This window comes from Mobula birostris, chromosome 17 (genome assembly GCF_030028105.1).
Source record: "Mobula birostris isolate sMobBir1 chromosome 17, sMobBir1.hap1, whole genome shotgun sequence".
Classification (NCBI taxonomy): domain Eukaryota; kingdom Metazoa; phylum Chordata; class Chondrichthyes; order Myliobatiformes; family Myliobatidae; genus Mobula; species Mobula birostris.
In genome coordinates this window covers 1673636-1700831 of record NC_092386.1, presented here as the reverse complement: position 1 = coordinate 1700831, position 27196 = coordinate 1673636, and the positions used below count along the sequence as shown (strand labels likewise).

General features: G+C 41.1%; 1 protein-coding gene across 3 annotated transcripts in view; it reads right to left on the bottom strand.

Annotated features, from left to right (window-relative positions):
* The window catches only part of skic3 (SKI3 subunit of superkiller complex), a 307663-nt gene that overhangs the window by 225635 nt on the left and 54832 nt on the right, over nucleotides 1–27196 (bottom strand). For all 3 annotated transcript variants that reach the window (XM_072281194.1, XM_072281196.1, XM_072281195.1), the window contains exons 11-18: nucleotides 23550–23686; nucleotides 22277–22357; nucleotides 18470–18573; nucleotides 12927–13053; nucleotides 9213–9392; nucleotides 8518–8642; nucleotides 4669–4922; nucleotides 2146–2248 (exon numbers count right to left, since the gene is read on the bottom strand). In XM_072281194.1, coding sequence (XP_072137295.1) covers nucleotides 2146–2248; nucleotides 4669–4922; nucleotides 8518–8642; nucleotides 9213–9392; nucleotides 12927–13053; nucleotides 18470–18573; nucleotides 22277–22357; nucleotides 23550–23686 — 1111 coding nt within the window. The remainder of the gene's footprint in view (nucleotides 1–2145; nucleotides 2249–4668; nucleotides 4923–8517; nucleotides 8643–9212; nucleotides 9393–12926; nucleotides 13054–18469; nucleotides 18574–22276; nucleotides 22358–23549; nucleotides 23687–27196) is intronic.

Genomic DNA, 27196 nt, shown 5'->3' with positions numbered 1-27196 from the left:
AGTGCATGTCAACAGTACAAACACGAGGAAATCTGCAGATGCTGGAATTTCAAGCAACACACATAAAAGTTGCTGGTGAACGCAGCAGGCCAGGCAGCATCTCTAGGAAGAGGTATAGTCGACGTTTCAGGCCGAGACCCTTCCTCAGGACTAACTGAAAGAAGAGCTAGTCAGAGATTTGAAAGTGGGAGGGGGAGGCCCATCCTCTGGGCTTCCCCCCTCCCCCTTTCTTTCTCCCCAGGCGTCCCATCCCATGATCCTCTCATATCCCTTTTGCCTATCAACTGTTCAGCTCTTGGCTCCATCCTTCCCCCTCCCCCTTTCAAATCTCTTACTAGCTCTTCTTTCAGTTAGTCCTGACGAAGGGTCTTGGCCTGAAATGTCGACTGTAGAATGTCTTCCTAGAGATGCTGCCTGGCTTGCTGCGTTTACCAGCAACTTTGATGTGTGTTGCTTGTCAACAGTGGACTGGATTTGATAAGGTGCCACAAATGAGGCTGCTAAACAAGATAAAATCCTATGGCTTTACAGGAAAAGATACTGGCATGGTTGGAGGAATGGCTGACAGGCAGGAGGCAATGAGTGGGAATAAAGGGGACCTTTTCTGGTTGGCTGCCAATGACTAGTGATGTTCCTCAGGGGTCAGTATAGGGTTGGACTTTTCACATTGTTTGTCAATGATTTAGACAATTAAATTGATGCCATTTATTTCAAGGGGAATAAAATACATAAGCAAGGAGATAATGCTGAGCCTTTATAAGACACTAGTCAGGCCGCACTTGGAGTACTGTCAACAGTTTTAGGCCCCATATCTCAGAAAGGATGTGTTGTCATTGGAGAAAGTCCAGAGGAGGTTCACGAGGATGATTCCAGGAATGAAGGGGTTACATATGTGGAGTGTTTGGCAGCTTTGAGCCTTTACTCACTGGAATTTAGAAGAAAGTGGGGGGATCTCATTGAAACTTACCAAATGTTGAAAGGCCTAGATAAGGTGGATGTGGAGAGGACGTTTCCTCTGGCAGGAGTATCCAGAACTAGGGGGCACAGCCTCAAAATTGAGGGCAACCTTTTAGAACAGGGGTAAGAGGGCTTTTTTTTTTTAGCTAAAGAGTAGTGAATCTGTGGAATGCTCTGCTCCAGACGGCAGTGGAGGTCAACTCCACAGGTATATTTAAAGTGAAAGTTGATTGTTTCCTGATGGGTCAGGGAATCAAACGATATGGCAAGAAGGCAGGTGTGTGGGGTCGAGTAGGATCCGGGGTCAGCCATGATAGAATGGTGGAGCAGACTCGATGGCTGATTCTGTTCCTGCTTCGTAAGGTCTTATTGCCTAAAGGTCAATTTGCAGGTTGAGTCTGTGCTGAGGAAGGCAAATACAATGTTCACCTTCATTTCAAGAGGACTAGAAAATAAAAACAATTATGTAATGAGGCCTCACTTGGAGTATTGTGAGCAGGTTTGGGATCCTTATCTTAGAAAGGCTGCACTGAAACTGGAGAGGGTTCAAAGGAGGTTCACGAAAACGATTCCAGGATTGAACGGCATGTCATATGAAGAACGACTGATGGCCCTGGGCCTGTATTCACTAGAATTCAGAAGAATGAGGAATGACCTCATTGAAACCTATTGAATGGTGAAAGACCTTGATAGAGTGGATGTGGAAAGGATGTTTCCTATGGTGGGAGTGTCTAAAACCAGAAGACACATCCTCAGAATAGAGGAGTGCCCTTTTAGAATGGAGGTGAAGATTAATTTATCTAGCCAGAGTGTGGTGAATCTGTAGAATTCTTCGCCACAGGCAACCGTGGAAGCCAAGCATTTATGTATATTTAAGGCAGAGGTTGACAGATTCCTGATTGGTCAGGGCATGAAGGGATACGGGGAGAAGGCAGGAGTCTGGAGTTGAGACGAAAATTGTTGAGCCATGATGAAATGGCGGAGCAGACTCGATGGGCCAAATAGCCTAATTCTGATCCTACATCTTATGATCTTTTGGCCTACTAGTTTGCTAATAAAGGTATTCTATTTTCCCCACTGGTGTTAAGGGTTTCTCGAATTGTTCTTAACTTTTGGCAAGTGGGCTTTCAAAGAGGTGAGTTTGAAAGTGGCTGTGTTCATTGAACCTCTTGCTTTATCATTACTCACCCAGCTAAGTACCGTAGCGCCTGTTCAGCTGTATCCAAGGCTCGTCCATCCAAGTAATCGCTGAGGGCACTTCGGGACATCATTAAATAGCATTCACCTAATCCTAGAAAAGGAAAACTGCAAATTGGGTGTGTTTTTATCCTTAAAAGAGGAATGAGGATCCTATTACATTTTATCTAATAAGATAAAAGTTTGTATATTTTGCAGTGAATTTTGAAAAAAGATGACATCAATATTGGGTTGTCTGCATTTTTCTCTTGCCTTTCAAGTTGTACTTTTCTGTGAACTCTCTCAGTGAATTAAGAAACTCCTGCCTCATTCAGAGTAACTATGAATCAGAGAAGTGTCGCTCTGAAGAGAGCACATATTTCTTCCTTCTCCCCATCCCAGCCCAAGAGCTTTCAAAGTTCAAAGTAAATTTATTATCAAAGTACATACACATCACCATAAACAACCCTGAGAATCATTTTCCTATGGACATACTCACTAAATCTATCATAGAACAATAACCATAATAAAAGCAATGAAAGACCACAAAATCTTGGATTCTCAACCAGAGTGCAGAAGACAACAAAATGTGCAAATACAAAAAGACAGAAATAATAGTAATAATAAATAAGCAAGCAATAAATAAATATCGAGAACATGAGATGAAGAGCCCTACTTTTTGTAAGCTTTTCCATTAAAGGCCATTGCTGTTTCCATGCCAGGCTGTGATGCAGCCAGTCAATATATTCTCCACTACATATCTATAGAAGTTTGTCAAATATGTAAATATCATGCTGAATCTTCACTAGCTCCTAAGAAAGTAGAGGCGCTACTGTGCTTTCTTTTTAATTACACTTACGTGTTGGGAAGTTAAAGCCATTAACTTTAACCGTACTCAGGACTAATTCTTGGTAAAGAATTTGAAAGAAGCATTCTTTTCAGCTCGAGCACCAAAGTTTACTGTTCTGACCCAATTGAATGAATCACCAGTGCAATCTCCCCATCCTCGTACTTCCAGAGTCAGGATGTAGAGAGTCTGATTGCAGGCCTAAAACATCTCATTTTCCATTGTCATGGCTTCTGCTGGTGTGAGGAAATGTTTCCCAAAACATTCCTGAACAAGACCTCATCATTAGCTTTGTCGGCTATAGAAGCCGTTTGTCTCCAACTCAAAATTCAGAGAGTGGATGTGGGCTGCGATTTTCCATCTCCCAAAGGATTGCACATGATTTTTTTTTTCGTCTTTTATGGCTAAACTGCCAGGTGGGAACTTGTCAAAAGGCTGGCTAAACATCAAATGCACAACTCTTACTAACCTTCTTGTTACATTCAGATTGGTCAGCTATAACAACCCCTTCAACAGATCTATGTTGACAGCTTCCAATTCACCCAAGCTTGTCAGTATTAAGATTTGAGACTAATCCTTTCAGAGAATTCCAATAACCTTTTCTCCACAAATGTGAAACTAAGTTGTTTGCAATTATTTAATTTATCTCATTTTTAAATAACACTCTAAAGTCAGCAATACTCTTAACCTCTGGCATCATTCCTATCACAAGGAAAGACTGAAAAATCATAATGGATCACTGAATTGTCCCGTGCTTCTCAGGCTCAATTCCCTCCAGGCGTCAATATTTACTCATTTTCAAAGATGATAAATCCCTTCATTCACTTTTTAAAAACCATATTACTCCCATGAAGTATTTTGAACATGTTCATTCATATTCCTTCCATGTTGATGCTCAACCTACAACAGCCTGGATGGTACACACATACCCTTCTCCAGAGAGCCCTTCAGCTTTGCCCTTCCCCACGTCCATCCTGTGGACACACCTGCTCTGTTTTTTTTATCCTTTCTATTATGCTGTATAGCAAAGATAATATATATTGGAGGCAACAATGGTTAGGAACATCAAACTTTTATAACATAAATCAACTCTAGAAAGCACATAGATTTAAAATCTTTAAATTGTGATGGTTTGGATAGTTCCAGTGCTGTCTATCATCATTTGACCTTGGACTGAAGAATATGTTAGTTCCAATGTTATGCTTTAAAAAAAGTCACAATACTGGTATCAATCTGTTTAGCTTTATATGCTGGTTAGTGTCACTAGTGAATTAGTCTTTGAAATTTCAGTGAAAGTTCACTGAGAGTGGATTACAGCTCATAATAATAATTCTGCTCTGATTCAAGACTGTTTATTGTCATTCATCAATGCACGAGTGTAAAGGAGAATTAAATGATCGTTACTCCGGATATGATGCAACATAAAAAACAAAGAGCAAAAATATAAAAACAATCCTATAAAACAGTGTACAAATACTGTTGAGTGTGGCTACATTGACCAATTATTATATTTGCCATAATCAAGACTAAACTGCACATATTTATCATTTGAACTTCTTGGGACATTTGTAGAACTCAAGAAACAGGTCATTCAGAACACAATTTTTAATTTCAGAACACTTATTAAAAAAGAAATTGGATAATGTGCATTCCAAGATTGTTAAGAAGAAATATTTTTGAAAACCTACCTTTGAGGGCTGGCACATAGTTTTCCAAATTTTGAACTATCTGTTTATACTCTGTGACTGCATCAGCATACTTGCCAATGATCTGTTTGATGGCTGCTATCTTGTAAATGTTGTACACAGCATTTGGATTGAGTTCATTGGCTTTTGTGAAGGCTTTTAAAGCAGCTGTATAACCTCCTCGGCTGAGATAAGCCTCTCCTAAACATTCCCAGCAATTGGCGTCTTTTGGGTCTGCTCTCAAAGCTGCTTGCAAGCTTAAAATAAAAATGGATATTAATTAGCTGTAAACTTCAAAATAATACAATAAATTTCAAGACAACACCATCACTGTGCTTGTCTGCTTGAAGTGATTTCCTTCTAGCTTCAACATTTCAATCTCTCAATTGTGTAGGGAATAATTTTACTGGGTAGCTTTTATGACAAAAATGAATATTCCACACACAAGATCTGTAGAACTATTATCAATAATAGTAATATACTGTGTATACGCAGCTCTTTTCATACAATGTAGTTCAAAGTGCTTTATAATGGAATAAAATGCAAACATGGAAATAAAAAACCTAAAAAGATTAACTAAGAATATTAAAAATAAAAGATTACTTAGTAATTCAAAACACTTAGATTTAGATATTCATTCTTCCATCAAATGGTTTTAGAAGATGTCTAAATTCTGAGAGTAGTGTATGCAACAACTGTTTTTTTAAATGCCAAAGAGAAAAAGTATAATTTAACTACCTTAAACTCATTTCCAACCCTCCCAATAACTTCCTAATAACTGTTCAAAGCACAAAATGCCAAGCATTCAGCTGCTTTCATCTTCCACTGCTCATTTTCTTTTCACTAGGTGCACTGACTCAAGACCTGTGACGCTGCCTCTTCAAACCTCAAAGCCCGAAAGCCCCCCATCGTATTGACTCGAGAACTATGACAGTCTTTTCACACTCCAAAACCACCTATTATACTGCTTCGAGATCTCTGCTTCTGAGTCTTCACACACTAAACACCCCGAACCCCCATCACACTAACTCACGATCTGTGTCTCTGCGTCTTAGACCATAAGACATAGGAGCAGAATTATGTCAATCAGCCTATCGAGTCTACTCCACCATCCCATTACAGCTAATCCCAGACACCACTCAACCCCAATCACCTGCCTTCTCGCCATATCCTTTGACGCTCTGACCAGTCAGGAAACTAACTCAAACTCCTACAGATTTGTCAGGCAAGATTTCCCATTACGGAAACCATGCTGACTTTTGACTTATTTTATCGTTAGTCTCCAAGTACCCCAAAACCTCATCGTTAAAAATAGACTCCAACACTTTCCCAACCGCTGAGGTTAGGCTAACTGGCCTATAATTTCCCTTCCTCTCTTCATAAAGAGTGGAGTGACATTTGAAATTTTTCAGTGCTCCAGGACCATGGCAGAATCAAGTCATTCTTGAAAGATCGTGACCAATGCATCCGTTATCTCCTCAGCAACCTCTCTCAGGACTCTGGGATGTAGTCCATCTGGTCCAGGTGACTTATCCACTTTAAGACCTTTAAGTTTGCCTACCATTCTTTTCTTTGCACTCACTCCTGCTCCCTAACACTCACAGACCTCTGATATACTATTAGAGTCTTCCACAGTGAGGGGGGGGGGGGAACGTTGACTCAGACCATGAGAGGCTTGCGTCGGGCATTTTCATGCCTTACAAGGTGCAGATTGGAAGTCTGTGTGGGGCACCATTCCTCGCACAGACACTAGCAATGTGTGATTAAGGACACAAACATGCTGCCACAGCTGAGGCTCGAACTAGCAACCTTCAGAGCACTAGATGAACACCTTAACCACTTGGCCACGTACCCAACACATTCCACAGCAAAGACTGCTGCAAAATACCCATTAAGTTCTTCTGCCATTTCTTTGTCCCCCATTACTATCTCACCAGCATATTTCAGTGGTCCAATATCAACTTTCACCTCCCTTTTATACTTTATATAACTGAAAAAAAACTTTCAGTACACTGCTTTATTTTATTGGCTAGTTTGCCCTCATATTTCAGCTTTTCCCTTCTTATAGCTCTTTTAGTTGCCTTTTGCTGGATTTTAGAATCTTCCCAATCATCCATCTTTCCACTCACTTTTGCTACCTTATATGCCCTTTCCTTAGATTTTAAGCAGTCCTGAACTTCTGTTGTTAACTACGATGGGCTAACCCTGCATTTGAGGACTTCTCTTTCTGTGGGACATATCTATCCTGCGCCTTGTGAACTATTCCCAGAAACTTTAGCCACCTCTCCTCTGCCGTCATGCCCACCAGTATCCCCCTCCAATCCACCCGGGCAAGCTCCTCTCTCATGCCTCTGTAATTCCCTTTGTTCCATTGCGATACTGAACCATGTGACTTATGCTTCTCCCTCTCAAACTGCTGTATGAATTCAATCATGTTACAATCACCACACATCAAAGTTGCTGGTGAATGCAGCAGGCCAGGCAGCATCTCTAGGAAGAGGTGCAGTTGACGTTTCAGGCCGAGACCTTTCGTCAGGACTAACTGAAGGAAGAGTGAGTAAGGGATTTGAAAGTTGGAGGGGGAGGGGGCGATCCAAAATGATAGGATGAGACAGGAGGGGGAGGGATAGAGCCAAGAGCTGGACAGGTGATAGGCAAAAGGGGATACGAGAGGATCATGGGACAGGAGGTCCGGGAAGAAAGACAAGGAGGTGGGGGGGGGGGGACCCAGAGGATGGGCAAGAGGTATATTCAGAGGGACAGAGGGAGAAAAAGGAGAGTGAGAGAAAGAATGTGTGCATAAAAATAAGTAACAGATGGGGTACAAGGGGGAGGTGGGGCATTAGCGGAAGTTAGAGAAGTCGATGTTCATACCATCAGGTTGGAGGCTACCCAGACGGAATATAAGGTGTTGTTCCTCCAACCTGAGTGTGGCTTCATCTTTACAGTAGAGGAGGCTGTGGATAGACATGTCAGAATGGGAATGGGATGTGGGATTAAAATGTGTGGCCACTGGGAGATCCTGCTTTCTCTGGCGGACAGAGCGTAGATGTTCAGCAAAGCGGTCTCCCAGTCTGCGTCGGGTCTCGCCAATATATAAAAGGCCAGATTCAGGGCCCCAAACAGTCCTTCCAGGTGAGGCAACACTTCACCAGTGAGTCGACTGGGGTGATATACTGCGTCCGGTGCTCCCCATGTGGCGTTTTATATATTACCCTTGCAGTTTCTTAACTCCACCCACAAAGATTTAACATTCACTGACACTATGTCATCTCTATCCAAAGATGTAATTCCATCTCTGACCAACAAAGCCACACCACTGCCTATGCCTTTCCGCCTGTCCTTTCAATAGAAAGTATAACCTTTGATGTTAAGCTCCCAGGTATGGCTTCCTTTCAGCCACGACTCAGTGATGCCCACAACGTCATACCAACCAATCTCTAATTGTGCCACGAATTTGTTCAGCTTATTCTAAATGCTACATGCATTTAAATACAGCACCCTTCAGTCCTGTATTCTTCGCCCTTTTGAATTTTGCCTGTGGTACAATTTAACTCTTTGCTTTGTCTGCATTTGTACCCAATCATTGGCTTGTCCTTCCTTACATTCATGTTACAACCAATAATCTACTTGTAATCCTGCTGGCTCATCCTCAGCTCTATCAAACTGGTTCCCATCCTCCTGCCATATTAGTTTAAAACACTCCCAACAGCTCTAGTAAACATGCCTGCAAGAATATTGGTCCCCTTCGGATTCAAGTGCAACCAGTCTTCACACCCAAAGCCCCAAACCATCCCATCATTTATTTCCTTGCACCTTCTCAACTGAAACTGCTTAAATAACATCTCTTACTCTGCAATAGCTTGGGAATTCTGGTTGACTCTCAGATAATAAAGTCCTCGTCTGAGCCAAGCCCATTTTGCGGTCCCAGCACTCGACTGATCAGTCACTATTCTCAGAACTGTAAGAGCAGTTTCCTGTAGGAAAATACAATTTGAAATGTGTTTTAATGTTTGCTTATTAATACACATTAATTAACCAGACGTTTGTCTTATTGAGCTTTAGAAAACATTTAAGGTAAATTTAGAACATGGCAAATTAAAATTTTGGCATGACACTTTGTGATTACCGATGACAGAATTTATTATTTACCTAGTTAGCAGTTAACACAAACAGTAATGAAGTAATTACAGATTGATTTGAGGTGATGTTTGAAGTGAGTTGTCCCATTTTTATATCCAACCCACTGGACATCTGTGGGCAGGACAAATTTGGTGATACTCTTGAAACAATTATAGTAAGTTACAACTCAGGCACAGTGTCCTGATAGTACACAGAACAGTGCAAGTTAAAAGATCATTTGGACCAATAGAGTGCTCTTTTAACAATGGAATATCTACCCTGTGATGTACAGAAGTGCCACCCTATGAAATACTCTATAAGACACTTAAGCTGACACTTAATGAAACTATAATTCTCATCTCGGCTTCAATGACAAATCTTTAAATATTCTCAAAATACAAAATAAGGAGAACAAGTTTTGATACCATATCTTCAAGTTCAACACTAAGATCAACAGCTGCAGCGCCTGCTTCTTCATCACGGTTGTTGAGGTGGAAGGCTTTTTTATAGCAGCCTCGGGCTCTGCTTTTATCTTTGACTACGTCTCGATAATAGTGGCCCAAATAGCAAAAGGTTTTTCCATTGTATGGGTCCAACTTAGCCGCCTGCAAATGCAAAATAAAATCTGATGTGAACAAGTCTGTTTCTTCAATCAGAAGCAAAACTCAAAACAACTGAAATAAATACTTCACTCAGTTTACACGAACAATTGATTTTAGATTTAGAGACACAGCACAGTAACAGGTTCTTCTGGCTCATCAAGCCTGCACTGCCCAATTACACCCATGTGACCAATTCATCCATTAGCCCAATTACACTCGTGTGACCAATTCATCTACTAGCCCAATTACACTCGTGACCAATTCATCCATGTGACCAATTCATCTACTAGCCCAATTACACTCGTGTGACCAATTCATCTACTAGCCCAATTACACTCGTGTGACCAATTCATCCATTAGCCCAATTACACTTGTGTGACCAATTCATCTACTAGCCCAATTACACTTGTGTGACCAATTCCTCTATTAGCCCAATTACACTCGTGTGAACAATTCATCTACTAGCCCAATTACACTCGTGTGAACAATTCATCTACTAGCCCAATTACACTCGTGTGAACAATTCATCTACTAGCCCAATTACACTCGTGTGAACAATTCATCCATTAGCCCAATTACACTTGTGTGACCAATTCATCTACTAGCCCAATTACACTTGTGTGACCAATTCCTCTATTAGCCCAATTACACTCGTGTGACCAATTCATCCATTAGCCCAATTACACTTGTGTGACCAATTCATCTACTAGCCCAATTACACTCGTGTGAACAATTCATCTACTAGCCCAATTACACTCGTGTGAACAATTCATCTACTAGCCCAATTACACTCGTGTGACCAATTCATCTACTAGCCCAATTACACTTGTGTGACCAATTCATCCACTAGCCCAATTACACTCGTGTGACCAACTCATCTATTAGCCCAATTACACTTGTGTGACCAATTCATCTATTAGCCCAATTACATGCATGTGACCAATTCATCTATTAGCCCAATTACACTCATGTGACCAATTCATCTGTCAGCCCAATGTCTGTGGAAAATGGGAGGAAACCGGAGCATCTGGAGGAAACCCATGCAGTCATGGGGAGAACATACAAACTCCTTTCAGCCAGAATTGAATCAGGTTACTGGCACTGTAATAGCGTTACGCTTTCCACTAAGCAACTAATGCTCAACTGGGACTGACTTAGATGGGGAATGTGGTTAGCGTTGACCAGTTGGGGAGAAAGGCCCATTTCAGTGCTGTATGACTCTACCTTTTCCATTTTATAGGATTTGTAGCATATTTGGGTACTGTTAAACACCTTAAAACAGAATCAAAGAAATGCCAATACATTGATGTATTGCTAGTGTGACATTCTACAACGTCAGATTTTCTAATATGTACTACTTGGAATGTTCTTACTTCATGGAGATCTCAGACTGATTTTCCACCCTGCACACAGGCTGTGTCTCCATCTGAAGCAGACAACACCATTAAACACCTCACACTGCTTTCACTGCTCTCTCCAAGTAAGCTATGGAAGGGTTAAACGTAAAACTAAAATACAAAACAATGACATGTCCCAAAAGAAATCACAATCTGGGCAGAATGAATATCAGTGAAAAAAGAGAGTTCCAATAATGGCTGCCCTCATCACATCCTCCCACCACCCCACCAGTGACAGAGCGTCTCTCGTCCTCACCTACCACCCCACCAGCCTTCGCGTCTGGCACACAGTTCTCTGTAACTTCCGCCATCTCCAACTGGATCGCACCACCAAGCACATCTTTCCTTCTCCCCCACTTTCTGCTTTCCGCAGGGATCGTTCCCTAAGCGACTCCCTTGTCCATTCGTCCCTCCCCACTGATCTCCCTCCTGGCACTTACCCTTGCAAGCGGAACAAGTACACTGCCCCTACACCTCCTCCCTCACTACCATTCAGTGCCCCAAACAGTCCTTCCAGGTGAGACGACATTTCACCTGTGAATCTGTTGGGGTCATTTACTGTGTTCGGTGCTCTCGGTGTGATCTCTAGTATAATTGGGGAGATTCGACATAGGACAGGAAACCGCTTCACCGAGCACCTGTACGCCGTCTGCCAGAAAAAGCGGGATCTCCCAGTGGCCACCTGTTTTAGTTCCACTTCCCATTCTGACATGTCAATCCATGGCCTCCTCTACTGGTGCTATGAGACCACACTCAGGCTGGAAGAACAATACCCGATATTAAATCTGGGTAGCCTCCAACCTGATGGCATGAACATCAATTTCTCAGACATCTGGTAATGGCCACCCCCCCCCTCCCCATCACTATTTCCCATCCCGATTTCCCTCTCTCACCTTACCTCCTTACTTGCACTCTCTGGTGCTCCTCTCCCTTTTCTTTCTCCTATAAGATTCCTCCATCTCCAGCCCTGTATCTTCTTCACCAAACAACTTTCTAGCTCCTTACTTCACTCCTCTCTCCCCCCTCCCAGTTTCACCTATCACCTTGTGTTTCTCCCTCCCCTCCCGCCACCTTCTAACTCTGACTCCTCATCTCTTTTCTCCAGTCCTGAAGAATGGTCTTGGCCCAAAATATCGACTGTACTCTTTTCCACAAAAGCTGCCTGGCCTGCTTAGCTCCTCCAGCATTTTGTATGTGTCATCCCTCAATGTCCTTCATTCCAGAGAAAACAAACCCAGCCAATCCAATTATTCCTCTTGACTAAAGTCCTCCAGTCCAGATGGAAATGGTGGCTCTCCTCTGCTTGCTCTCCAGCACAATCACATCCTTCCTATTGTGTAGCAAACAATACTCCAAAACAACACACACTAAATGCTGGAGGAACTCAGCAGCCGAGCAGCATCTGTGGAAAGAGTAAACAGTTGACTTTTCAGGCAGAGACTCTTCTTCAGAATTCAATTAGGGTCTAACCACAGTCTGGCAAATTGGAAAAATGTCTCAGCTTCTAGACCTTTGAAGGCAAGCAACTCATATCTACTTCACCACTCTATCTAACAGCATTACTACTCCAGATTCCTCTGTTCATTATCATTTCTCAATGCCTTCATTTGAACAGACACCCCTTGTCATTTTTATGGTGCATTACCATAAAAAAAGTAAAAGCAAGTCACTGCTCATATTAATAAAATAAGTGCAAATTGAGGACTTATATTCACATTTCAGATGCTATAAATGACCAACTGCTACAATGGATCCAGGAGCACTGAGATGTGATAGCTGGCAACAATTAAACACAAAGTGAAACAGAAGTATGTACTAAAGCAAGACAATTGTGAATGAAAGCCCACTGATCAGAAACATTAACTTTATTTCATTTTCTAAAGTTGCTGCCAAACCTACTGCGTATTTCCACTGTTTTTCCAATTACATCTACACTCGTATGTATGCTGGTGCTGGAGGAATATTATTAATTGTGAAGTTATAACAGCTGGGCACCTGTATATGGTATCCAAGGGCTAGGTTCTGTAATTTCATTTAAAGAACAGATCTTTTCTTCTGTAAGACAATATTACATATTTAGTTGCATTTATTTGTAAAATATGAAAGTTCTAAAAGTAATGTTAGTCATCTTTTCACAAACCTTTAATAAATGTGTAGCGGTTTTAGTTTTATCTTTTCTTGTCTCCTCTCCCATGAACCAGAAAGTCAGTCCAAGATAGAAGTAATAATCTCCACAGTCTGCTTTGATTTTCAGAGCTTTCTGGAAACTGTAAGGATACATGTTAAATTGTTATCTGACTTTTTCTTCCAAAGAGGAAGTGACTAGGTTGATAGTAAAGGAAAGACCTGTATAGGAAAGGACAATGACATTGTAAAATCTCTGGACAATTTTGTTAAGCAGCTCATTTCATTTCCTCTAGCTTCCAGATCAAACTGCAACAAAAAGATTAGACCAACCATTCTGGAGGAAGCATTTTGCCAGGAATTCAGCCTTGTCTTGACTCAAATATATTACAAGTCGCCTGTGTTTTATTGTACAAAAGCAAACCTTTTATTTATTATTGCAGCTATATTATTTTTAACTAAATTTAGACCATAAGACAATAAGACAGAGGAGCAGAAATAGGCCATTCAGCCTGTCGAATCTGCTCCGCCATTCCATCATGGCTGATCCCAGATCCCACTCAACCCCACACACCTGCCTTCTCACCATATCCTCTGATGCCTTGACCAATCAGAAAACGATCAACTTCCGCTTTAAATATACCCACCGCCTTAACCTCCACCGTGTCTGTGGCAAAGCTTTCCACCTATTCACTATTCTCTGGCTAAAAAAAAAATCCTCCTTACTCCATTTTAAAAGGTCATCCCTCAAGTTTGAGGCTGTGCCCTCTAGTTCTGGATACCCCCACCATAGGAAACATCCTCTCCACATCCACCCTATCTACTCTCTTCAACATCTGGTAAGTTTCAATGAGGGCTACACACATTCTTCTGAATTCCAATGAGTACAGACCCAAAGCTGCCAAATGCTCCTCATACGTTGACCCCTTCCCTGAAATCATTCTTGTGGACCTCTGGACTCCCTCCAATGACAAAACATTCTTTGAGATATGGGGCCCAAAACTGTTGACAATTCTCCAAGTAGGACCTGACTAGTGTCTTATAAAGCTTCAACATTATCTCTTTGCTTTTATGTTCTATTCTCCTTGAAATAAATGCCACCACTACATTTGCCTTCTTTAAAAACAGATTCAACCTGCAAATTAATCTCCTGGGAGTCTTGCATGAGGATTTCTAAGCTCCTTTGCACCTCTGATGTTTGAACCTTCTCCCCATTTAGATAATAGTCGGCAATATTGTTCCTTCTCCCACAATGCATTACCACACATTTCCCAACACTGTATTTTGACATGACATATGACAGTTTTACATGAAAATGACACCAGGCAACAATATTCAACTTCAAGTTTCATTGAAGCATCCTATTTCAACTATTTTTTGAATATATTACCAAGATGGCACTGTGTATGGCAGCCGTGAAGTGTACTCCAAATTGGCATTGTAATTTTCTGCTTCTCTCTCTACTTCTTTCTGCACTTCTCTTATACGAAGCTGAAAGTCACATCAGATACAATCAATTGACTCCTTTGAACATCGGAAAGATGGGATTCAGTCATAACGTGCTGCCTTCCTACCACTGGGACTCTCTGCTCGCACAAGCCACGGAGGATCATTCACCACACCGGTATTACCGGGGCAGCGTCGCCGGAGGTGGGGAAGAAGAGCCGGCATCTTGGTTAGGTTAATGCGGCACACAAATCGGCTGCCGCTCCCTAGCATACTCCTGGCCAATGTACAGACCCTGGACAACAAATTATGTGAGCAGAGAGCCAGAATCTCCTACCAATGGGAAACAAAGCACTGGAACATCTTATGGTTTATCAAAACCCGGTTATCAGAGGAAGTACCAGAGCAAGCCATCAAACCAATTGGGTTCTCTGTGTTCCGAGTGGACAGGTCTAAAGATCTCTCTGGGAAAATAAAGGTGGGAGAGTATGCTTCATAGTGAACAATGCTTGGTGCGACGCAGATAGTGCGCTGACCCTCAAATCCTTTTGCCCCCTGGATTTGGAGTCCCTTATGCTGCTATATCAACTTTTCTGACTGCCTAGTGAATTCGTGTCTGTTATTATTACAGCTCTGAACATCCCGCCACAGGCCGATACCAACCTGGCTCTCAATGAGCTTTGTGAAACCATCGATATCCATGAAACCACATACCTAGAGGCTGCTTTCGTCATCGCTGGGGACTTTAACAAAGCGTTGCTGACTAGAGCATACCCGAACTTCTGCTGACACATCCAGGTAAGCATACGGGGAGAAAGCATACTCGACCACTGCTACTCTCCCTTCCGCAACGCCTACAAAGCACCTCTCCGCCCTCCATTTGGAAAGTCTGACATTTCCTCCATCTTGTTCCTACACACCTACAGGCAGAAACTTAAGCAGGAAGTGGCGCTAGCGAAAACTATCCCACGCTGGTCCAACCAATCAGATTCAAAGTTACCAGACTGTTTTGATAGCGTCACCTGGGAGGTATGTCGAGCTGAGAACATCTCCAAATACACGGAGGTGGTCAGTCACAAGCTTCATTCGGAAGTGCACTGAAGACATCGTTCCCCAATAATCTGTCCAGGTCTACCCAAACCAGAAGCCTTGGATAAGTAGTTCAGTGCACGTTGCTGTCAACACAAGGGTTAAAGTCTTCATCTCCGGAGACCAACAGGAGCTCAAGAGATGCCACGACGATTTACATTGAGCCATCAAGGTGGCAAAACTGCAGCACAGTCAAAATCCAGTCACAACTCTGCGACGATGACACACGCAGCATCTGGCAAGGACCGCACACCATCGCAGGCTTCAAGAGGAAACACAGCAGTACAGCCAACATTGCTGCCTTGCTCGTGGACAAGCTAAGTGTTTTTTTTAAATGCTCGATTGGAAGTTGTTAGGACTGAACCTCCGAGGAAAGCCACCAATGAGATCTGTACCTTGGTCCCCTCTGCGGCTGAGGTACGTAGAACATTCCAGCATGTCAACAGCTGCAAGGCAGCAAGGCTGGACGGCACCCCAGGGCACGTTCTCAAAGTGTGTGCAGAACAGCTGGCTGGTGTGTTTACAGACATTTTTAATCTCTCCCTCTCAGTGTGCAGTGCCCCCCTGTTTCAAATCATCCATCATTGTCCCTGTACCTAAAAAAAACCAAGGTAGCAGCTGGATCCTAAACTTCCTATTGGATCGCTGACAGGTGATAAGGATGGGTTCCCTCACCTCTGCCCCTCTGACCCTCAACACAGGTGCCCCCCAGGGTTGTGTCCTGAGTCCCTTCCTCTACCCGCTTTACACCCACGACTGTGCTGCCACACACAGCTTCAATTTGCTGATCAAATTCACAGATGACATGACTTTGATCGGACTTATTTCTAACGGTAATGAGATGGCCTGCAGAGGAGACGTTAACACCCTGACACAGTGATGTCAAGATAACAACCTCTCCCTCAATGTCCAAAAAAAACAGAAGAGTTGATTATAGATTACAGGAGGAACAGAGACAGTTTGGCCCGATCAACATCAATGGGTCTGCAGTTGAGAGGGTGAGTAGTTTCAAGTTCCTCGGTATACACATCACCAATGATCTCACCTGGACTGTACACATCGGCCCTGTGGCAAAAAAAAAAAGCACAACAGCATCCCTTCCACCTCAGGCGACTGAAGAAATTTGGCATGGGCCCCCAAATCCTCAAGAACTTCTGTAGGGGCACCATTGAGAGCATCCTGACGGGCTGTATCACCGCCTGGTATGGGAACTGCACCAACCTTGATCACTGGGCTCTGCAGAGAGTGGTACGGACAGCCTGGCGCATCTGGGGATGTAAACTTCCCACCACTGAGGTCATTTACAGCAGCAGGTGCAGAAAGAAGGCCTGAAAGATCATTGGGGGCACTAGTCACTTGAACCATAAACTGTTTCAGCTGCTTCCATCTGGCAAATGCTACCGTAGCATTAACACCAGGACCAACAGGCTACAGGATAGCTTCTTTCTACAAGCCATTAGACTTTTAAATTCCCATGTTTCGACATTGCAATGGAGTCATAACGCGAAGATTTTTACTCCCTTAAACTGTGGGATGGATTGAAGATTTAAGCAAATTCTTATTTCAATAGTCGTAAATACAATTTCCAAAGAGGATTTTTCAATGTCTTAAAATTGTTAGTAATCAATCATAATCTCCCTTGTAACTGACACAGTCATTATTTTGAACTAGGGAGGGATGTCCTATTGCTGAATGGCTTAATTCTGCTCCTATATCTTTTGGTCTTATTCTCTTATCACTGGAAGTTACAGCTAACCAATTATCTCCTCCTAGTGGCCAAAGAACTACTGCAAAGTGGTTCCAGACTATCAAGAGGGACTATCTATGGACATAATCTTCAACAGCTCAAACTAACTGCAAGGAGCAGCAATGACCAGATGGAACTATTTTAATCTTACAAATGCCTTTACCTACATCAACCAAGATGAATGGCAGATAAACTCTACAATGGTAGCCTTTCAGAAAATGACCTGCATTTTACATTCATTGCATGAAAGCCATACAAATACCAACAGATCCAACACAGACCTGATTCCACAGCAGAATGGGGTCAAGCAAGATCTTATCACTGCAAAAACACCCTGAATATTTTTTTGTTGGAATGAAACGGCACTAGAGTGTGAATGGGGAATTGTTTAGCCTCCAACTTCTCTGCTCCACAAGTCTTCGAGGTGCAGTGTGTCAATGACAGGTAGATTGGGAAACCGAATTCCAAAATAACATGCACTGAAGTATACTAGAAATTTTACATTAAACAAACATAAAGCAAAGCTGATTTACTGATCTGCCCCTGTTGCACCCTAGCCTCCTGGTACCTGATAATAAACAACCATGACGAGACTTTGAAGAATATAGACTAGTTTCCATACACTGCGAGTCATCTTTCACATAAATCAAACACAAATGATGCAATTCACCACTCTCTCCAATGAAGCAAAGCAGCTTAACATCTGTCTCTATGAAGTGTAGAAAGCCGCAGATTTCTAGCCCAACATTTGTACTCATGGTGTACAGTGCAAGCAGTACATGTTATAGGCATGGACTATATAAATAAATCTCCAAGTACCAAAGAGATACCACTACCTCTGCTTTCACAAAATTCTTCAAATAAACCATTGGCAGAAGAGGCAAATCCACGTTAGCCCCTTCTCCCTCATTAAAATCTCTTGCCTCAGCATCCTCATTATAAACTTCCAGTTCAGACTGGTAGCTCACATAGTTCAAAGGTCTGACACCAGACTCCCGAAACAGCAAGATACCAGTGACAGGGAAAATGCTTTAAATCTCCTCAAAAAAAAATGACACCTTCGCTGATTTATGGGAATGCCTGGACTGAGACAGGAATATTTAGTCCACAATGATGAAAACAGAGAAGGAACATCTGAGAAGGCACTGAGAAGCTAAAGAAAATGAAATCCAAAACAAAAACTACACATACCAGAAATCTGAAAACAGAAAATGTTCAAAAGATTCTGTGAAATAGGAAACAGAGCTGTATAATCATGTTTCTTCTGCCTTTCTTACCTTTGTTCTGCCTGCATATAATTTTTCTGAGTATATTCAATGAGTCCTTGTAGTTCCCATGACTCGGACATGTCAGGATGAGATCTAGTAAGATCTGTTGAAATCTGTTAGGTGAATGGGAAAACATTATTTTTTCAGCAAAAAATTCAGAATTATACAAGGTATCTGTTGATATATTATCACCATCAGGTGCCATGCACAGATTGAGCTTTGACTGCCATGGCGCACACACTCCTGTTTCGGGTCAAGTGAATCAATTCATTGGTATTCATTTCCAGTTCTCTGGCTACTGTCTCCATCATCATTTGTCTTTGTCTTCCTCTTGCTTTCTTCCCTTCAATCTTTCACATAATTACCATGCATTCTAACTCCTCTTTCCTAATCACATGCCCAATGAAGTTACGTTGCGTTTTCATGATCTCATATATTATTTCTCTTTTTGTGCTTGCTCTGTTCATGACATCCTTGTTAGATATTTATTTCGTCCATGATATTCTTTGCATCCTCCTCAAAAACCACATCTCTGCTGCTACAATTCATTTCCACATGTTACTAGATATTGTCCAACATTCTGATCCATATAACATAACCGGATAAACGTGACATTTCAGTTCTCTGAGGCGGGTTGTCATGCCTAGTTTAGTATTGGACAGTATACTCTTCATTCTCGTAAAAGTGTCTTTTACCATCCCTATTCTTCTTTTGATGTCCATGTCACACCTGCCATCTGATGTCACCCAGCTTCCTAAGTAGCAAAAGTTCTGTACTTGTTTTATCTCTTCCCCATTTATTCTCAGCCTGCAGATAGGATTCTCCTTCTTTTTGGATATCACCATTCATTCTGTCTTTTTGCGATGATAGATAGACCCATTTTTGCACTTCCTTCAACAACTATATCAACTAAGTTTTGTAGTTCTTCCTCCCATACTTGCAATTAACACAGTGTCATCCGCATACTTGAAATTATTGATGTTTTCACCGCCAACTTTGATTCCCAAGATGGCTCTTATTTTCTGTAATATTGTTTCACTGTACACATTAAACAAATCAGGGGAGAAAACACACCCTTGTCTAACGCCTCTCTTGATTTTCGTAAACTGACTCACTTCTCCATCTATTCTTACAGCGGCAGTTTGTTCCCAGTACAGATTTCTGATTAGGTGGCAATCTTTCGAATCTAGATCTAGAGTTTCTTGTAATATTTCAAATAACTTATTGTGCTTCACTTTATCAAGTGCTTTTGTGTAGTTGATAAAACAAACAAACAAATCTTTTTGCACTTGAATAGCTCATTCTCAGAGTATCCTTAACATCAATATTGCGTTTCTTGTACCTTTGTCTTTCACTAAACCACATTGTTCTTTACCTATTTCAGCTTGTATCTTACTTCTAGCTCTTGTCATCAAAATTCTTAGAAGTATTTTGGTGATATGACTCATTAAACTTATGGTCCTATGTAATTCATATTCTATTGCTCCAGCTTTCTTAGGAAGGGTGATAAATACTGATTTTTTTCATCTCTTCTGGTATTATTCCAGTCTCATAAATGTCATTGATTAAGTCAGTAAGTTTTTCAATTCCATAATCTTCAAGGGTGATAATTTATTCTATTACTAATTCATCAGGACCTGCTGCCTTTCCTTTCTTCATCTTATTTATTGCATTATGAACTTTGGATTTTAAAATACTTGGACCTTCAACGTTCTTCTTAATTTCTGGTATTTCACCTCGATCGTCTTCAAACAATTCCTGAATATACTCAGTCCATCTGTTCATAATCTCATCTTTTCCCATGATAATGGCACCGTCCTTTGCTTTCAAACATCCACCTGAAGAACAGAGGAGCTTTTTACCAGTGATATTCTTGATTTGTTGATGTACTCTTTTTGGATCAGTAATAGGGATTCTTTCTAGTTGCTCACATTCCTGGTTTAACCATTCTTCTTTGGCTTTTTGACACAAACTTGTAACTTTTAACTTGTAACATAAACTTTTTAAACTAAGGACTTGTATTCTATAGGATTTGCTTTCTTCCATTAGATTTTTGATTTCATCTGTCATCCATTTATTCTTTGTGCTTTTTTCTTTTTTTTAGGAATCACTGACTTTGCTGATTCTACCAAGGCATCCTTCAGAGAGTTAAACTTCATTTCTACATGATTGCTATCATCCTCAACAGATTCTATTTCTGGACTTTGAAATCTATTCCTTACTTCAATTCTAAATTTTTGTCTTACGTTTTCTTCTTTAATTAATTGCGAGTAGTCAAGGGATTCTTCAGGTTTTTGCTTCCTTAGTTTTTTAAGTTTTACTTTTACATGACGTATTACTGGGTTATGGTCACTATTACAGTCTGCACCTGGATGTGTTTTGCATTGAGTCACTGAGTTTCTAAATCTTTGGTTTCTAGTAATAAAGCCAATTTGATTTCTAGTGTTATCACCTGGACTTTTCCAGGTCCACAAGTGTCTTGGATGGTTTTTAAAGTAGGTATTCATAATGACCTGATTATTCATCTTGCACCATTCTACCCATTTCTCACCTCTTTCATTTCTTTCCCCTAGTCCAAATTTTCCTATGGTATTTCCATCAGCACCTTGCCCTATTTTAGCATTTAGATCTCCCATGACAATAACAATATCTTGAGATTTGCATCCATTCTTTGCTTGTTCAAGCTCTTCATAGAATTTATCTATATCCTCATTTGTTCCATCTGTTGTTGGTGCATATACCTGTATAATTGCTAAATCAAATGGTTGTCCTCTGAATCTAACAAGGAGCACTCTTTCTGATATTGCCCAATGTCCTAAAACACTTCTTGCCATGTTTTCATCCATAAGAATTCCTACTCCATTAGTATGGGATGTTCCACAAGAATAAATTAGTGCTTTATTTCTATTCTGATATGTTCCAGCACCTGTCCAACGAACTTCATTAATTCCCATGATGTTAATTTTTAGTCTTTCCATTTCATTTATCACATTGTCTAATCTTCCCGCTTGGTATAGGGTTCTTACATTCCAAGTGGCAATAATTTTCTTTTGTGTTCCTTGAATTTTATGAGCAGTAGCTTGATGACGGTCAGTGATCTCCTGCTGCCCAGAATCAATCCTACCGAGCAAAGCATCTTCAGAGTTGTCTTGAAGATCCTCTTGACGCTGTTGTTGTGCTATACATTTTGTGAGTTTGGCCATGGTTTTCTTAGCAAATAGATTCTAGGAAACCTAGTATCTAGCATTGGTGGTTTGCAATTGCCTTTCATTGGGCGAACTAAAGAAATTGCCATTTCTCTTCCCAAATGTTCATCCGCCTGTACTATAGCCGTTGTCATTTGAGGTCATAGCTCATCCGCCTTCTCTGTCATAAGTTCAGTTACTGAACCTGCCGGATCTGCCGTTGGCCTTCGCTCATATTCTGAGCAGGAACTCTTTCAAGTGCTACCGTTCTGGGTCACAGTGGCCCTGGGAGCAATGAATGACTAAGGGGTAACTCCACTTTCCCCAAAGCTCTGAAAGTCCCCAATCAGAGCCTCATCACTGGTTGCAGTTTAGAGTCATACCCAAGTTGATATATAATTGGATTACTACTGATGGGCAGAAACAACTGCAAAAGCACTGAATACTATTTTACTGTAACTTTTGCCCTACAAGAAATATTAGCTTATTACTAGTTTTATGTTTACTAGTAAGAAAATGCACTAAAAGCAGTAAGCTACGCTTGCAAAGTGAACATTTTTAATAACTGTCCAAATAGCAAGATTGCGCTCATTCATATTTCATTCCCAAACAATTTAAAACACTAAACAACCTGAGATGCTTCTTCCATCAGACCCTTGTTCAAATAAGCTTGACCTTTCATGCCAAGTAGCACAGGTTCGCTATTGGGAAACTAGAAAGGAAAAAATATCCACAGTTTTACACAGAGATCAGTTAACTGTTCTTCAAATGATCTGTAACATTTCAATTACAACTGTTCCAGAAATCACAAGTTGCATACTAGTTAGTTTAAAAAAAATAACATTATCAATTCAAAGCTATTAGAGAACCTCCCTTAGATGTGAAGTAAAAGAAAGTATCAGCAGTGAACCCACACTGCTGAGAAGTGGATCACATTAGCATCAAGTTACCAGACATGAATGCCACTGATCTGGGCCGCAACAGATTGTGAATCTTGTGGTTCATCCAGGGTCTCTGGTTGGGGAATACTGTGAATGATTTTGTGGAGACACACTCATCTACAATTGTTTTAATAAAGTCTATGATAACTATGGCTCATTCATTACCCAGTCCATCACACGTAAAGCCCTCCCCACTTTTGAGCACATCTACATGAAGCTTTGTTGTAGGAAAGCATCTGGGTCCCCCACCACCCCGGCCAGACATGCTCTCTTCTTGCTGATGCCATCAGGAAGGTGGTATAGAAGCCTCAGGACTCACACCACCAGGTTCAGTAACAGTTATTGTCCTTCAATCATCAGGGTCTTGAACTAAACTATATAACTTCATTGAGTTTCACTTGCCCCATTATTGAAATGCTCCCACAACCTATGGACTAACTTTGAGGACTCTTCATCTCGATACTTACTGCTTATTTATTTATTTATTCTTCTTATTGTTTACCTTCTGTTTGTTGTCTTTTGCACACTGGCTAAATGGCCAAGTTGGTACAGCCTTTCATCGACTGTATTTTGGTTATTATTCTATTTTGGATTTATTGAGTATGTCCACAAGAAGATTCTCAGGGTTGTATATGGTGACATATATGTGCTTTGGTAATAAATATATTTTGAACTTTATCACGAAATACTTGCTATTTAATCTGTAGGACGGCAGAGACAGCAAGGATTCAGATATGTCACTTATTATATTTTCATAACCGAGCAGAAGTATAAAAGACGTATATAATAAATGGAAATATTCAGAGTGTCTGAAAACCCTAAAATTTCAGTCCTGCCCATTTTAAAAATCTGCACCAGTAATCACCTATTAAGCTTTTGGATGTGATTTACATGAATACTAATTGTGAAAGGACTTCACATCGGAAAGAGATTGGTGGTGTCTAATCGGTGTCAGGAATATACCTGCTCAAAGATGCCAAGGGCGAGATCTGCATGATTTGGGTCACCAGACCTGACCAGAGCTTCCACTTGCAAATGAAGAAGTTTGGGTTTTTGATGACTGTCACCATTATGGATAATCTTTTCCAACCATCTCAGACCTGCAGATAGCAATCAAAGAAGAAAATCAGAAAACTCTGGCAAACATTAGCTCCTACCTTACTTCCAGTGAATATCTACAAAAAAGTTGTATTCTATCAGCAAGATTACTGTTGTAGTACAATTACACAGACACTCACACACTTGGGTATACATGATTAAAGCTATCTTTCACAGGCTTGCAATAAATGCTACACCAATTACTTTCAAGCTAAAGAACTTGCTGCTTACTATCATTCATTAACATTTTTAGAAAGACCAAGTTTTTTTCAAGTTCAAATTCAGTTTATTGTCATTATGCTGCACACAACTATACCACCAAAAAAAAGTTCCTCTTGACAAAAGTACACAACGCAGTACATATAACTCACACACATAACACAATGTAATATTACCATAAATATGGTGGCAGGGAGTTCAGTAGTCTCACAGTCTGGGTGGGGTGGGGGGGGGGGCGGGATCTGTTTCCCGTTCTAACAGTCCTTATTCGAATGCTACAGCACCTTCTGTCTGATGACGGGGATCAAAGAGATTACTGGACAGGTGAGAGGGATCATTGACAATGCTAAGTGCCTTGCATATATAGCACTCCTGATAAACATCTCTGATGGGTGGGAAAAAAATCCCGATGACCCTCTCAGCAGCCTGCGCAATCCCTTGTAGGGACTTGCAGTCATAATAAATGAAGAGAAGGGGCAATAACAGAACCTTTCACAGACTAGTAAAGTAGCTCTGCTACTGTCAGGTCACACGCTGCCTTTTTCATTATGGCTGTAACATGAAACAAATAATCCAAGACTGGTAATCATGTCAATGTCAAAACACACTTCAAATTAAAACACACTAATGTATTTGCCAAAAAAGTTAAGACTTGTATTGAATCCACCTATTCACTGTTTAACTGGTTCAATCCCAACTGAACAGGCAACTATGAAAAAGCTGGACACACATTGTGATGAATGGGAACAAAGACCAGAATTCAGGCCCTATTCCAATTAAATTCCTGTAGGGAATTTTTGGCAGCTGTTAGTTTATGATGCATATTAATATACTGATCAAACAGTTCATATCGTTACAATTAGTACATTTCTGGACAAAGTATTAACTCTGTAATGATTTTGTTTTTGGTCTCCAGAATCTATATTACTGGATATAATTTGCAAAAAAATTATCCCTCTCATCGTTCTTGCAAAGAGGAGAAATTGCGTGGATAAAGCACATAGAGTGGGCTTATACAAGATAGCTAGGAGGAAATTTAGCTAGATGAAAGTAAGCATTTAAATTTTCTTATTCCTTAATGAAATGTGGAAACCACCGGCACTTCTGGTTTCTTATTGTGCAACCCACTTACCCCTGAACTGAGAATTAATCACATACAGGTCAAAACAGGTGAAAACACCAGATTTCCCTCCCAAAGATTTTAGTGAGCCAGGTAGGCTTTTACTACTTGCCCACACTTTCATGTTTATTTATGGAAATTCCCCAGTTGTGATGGTGGATTCAAATTCACATCACTGGATCATTAGGACAGAACATTAGGCACAATCAGAATCAGGTTTAATATCACCGGCGTATGCCGTGGAATTTGTTAACTTAGCAGCGGCAGTACAATATAATAAATACATGGTAATACAGATAATAAATCAATTACAGTCTATATATACACACATTAAATAGTTAAAATAAAAATAGTACAAAAATAGAAATAATATAAAAAAGTGAGGTAGTGTTCATGGGTTCACTGTCCATTTAGGAATCGGATGGCAGAGGGGAAGAAGCTGTTCCTGAATCGCTGAGTGTGTGCCTTCAAGCTTTTGTATCCCCTTCCTGGGTGATGGGGGTCCTTAATGATGGGCGCCACTTTCCTAAGACACTGCTCCTTGGAGATTTTTTGGATAATTTGGAGGCTAGTACCCATGATGGAACTAACTAATTTTATAACTTTCTGCAACTTATTTTGATCTTCTGCAGTAGCACACCACCTCCACCCCTCCCCAACACCAGACAGTGATGCAGCCTGTCAGAATGCTCTCCACGGTATGTCTGAAGAAGTTTTTAAGTATTTTAGGTGACATTCCAAATCTCCTCAAACTCCTAATGAAATATAGCTGCAGTCTTCCATTCTTTAGAGCCAGATCGATCTGTTGGGACCAGGTTATATCCTCAACAAAGAACTTGAAGTTGCTCACTCTCTCTATTTCCGATCCCTCTATGAGGATTGGGTTGTGTTCCCTCATCCTACCCTTCATGAAGTCCACAATCAGCTCTTTCATCTTGCTGAGATTGAGTGCAAGGTTGTTGTTGCAACACCACTCAACAAGCTGGTATATCTCGCTCCTGTATGCCCTCGCGTCTCCATTTAAGATTTTGCCAACAATGACTGCATCATCAGCAAATCTATAGATGGCATTTGAGCTATATCTAGCCATATTCATGCGTACAGAGAGAGTAGAGCAGTGGGCAAAGTACGCACACCTGAGGTGTGCCAGTGTTGATCGTCAGCAAGGAGATTTTATCACCAATCCGCACAGAAGTCAAGAATCCAATTGCAGAGGGAGGTGTAGAGGCCCTAGTTCTGGAGCTTATTGGTGACTTACTAGTAACTAATTGATACACTATCAGAGCATCAGTAGTATCACTAAACAGTTAACAAATAATAGATGTACTTTAGCAATATTAACATCGATTTTAAACATCAATGGCCAAAGGTAATACATAGGAGAATTATCAGAAAATTTAGCTCCAATCTGCAGACATTAAGGCAGATCATAATAGCTGATTCAAAGATTTAGGTTTTAAGGAATGTCTTTCAAGAAAAAGAGCAGAGAATGTTGAAGAGATTTAGAGACAAAATAAGAGAGCTCAAGGGCTTGACTGGAAAAGAACACCGCAGGGATGATGGCAGAGTAGCAATGGCTGGAATCTCAGGAAGCAATTCAGAAGGCACAGGACATAGCAGGGATGATTGATAAGTTTGTGGCCCACGGTAGACAATAGACAACAGGTGCAGGAGTAGGCCATTCAGCCCTTCGAGCCAGCACCGCCATTCACTGTAATCATGGCTGATCATCCACAATCAGTATCCAGTTCCTGCCTTATCCCCATATCCCTTGGCTCCACTATCTTTAGGAGCTCTAACTCCTTCTTGAAAGAATCCAGAGAATTGGCCTCCATTGCCTTCTGAGGCAGAGCATTTCACAGAACCACAACCCTCTGTGTGAAGTTTTTCCTCAACTCCATTCTAAACGGTCTACCCCTTATTCTTAAACTGCGGCATCTGGTTCTGGACTCACCCAACATCGGGAACATGTTTCCTGCCTCTAGCATGTCCAATCCCTTAATAATCTTATATGTTTCAATCAGATCCCCTCTCATCCTTCTAAATTCCAGCGCTTACAAGCCCAGTCGCTCCAACTTTTCAACATATGACAGTCCCACCATCCTGGGAATTAACCTCATGAACCTACGCTGCACTCCCTCAATAGCTAGAATATCCTTCCTCAAATTTGGAG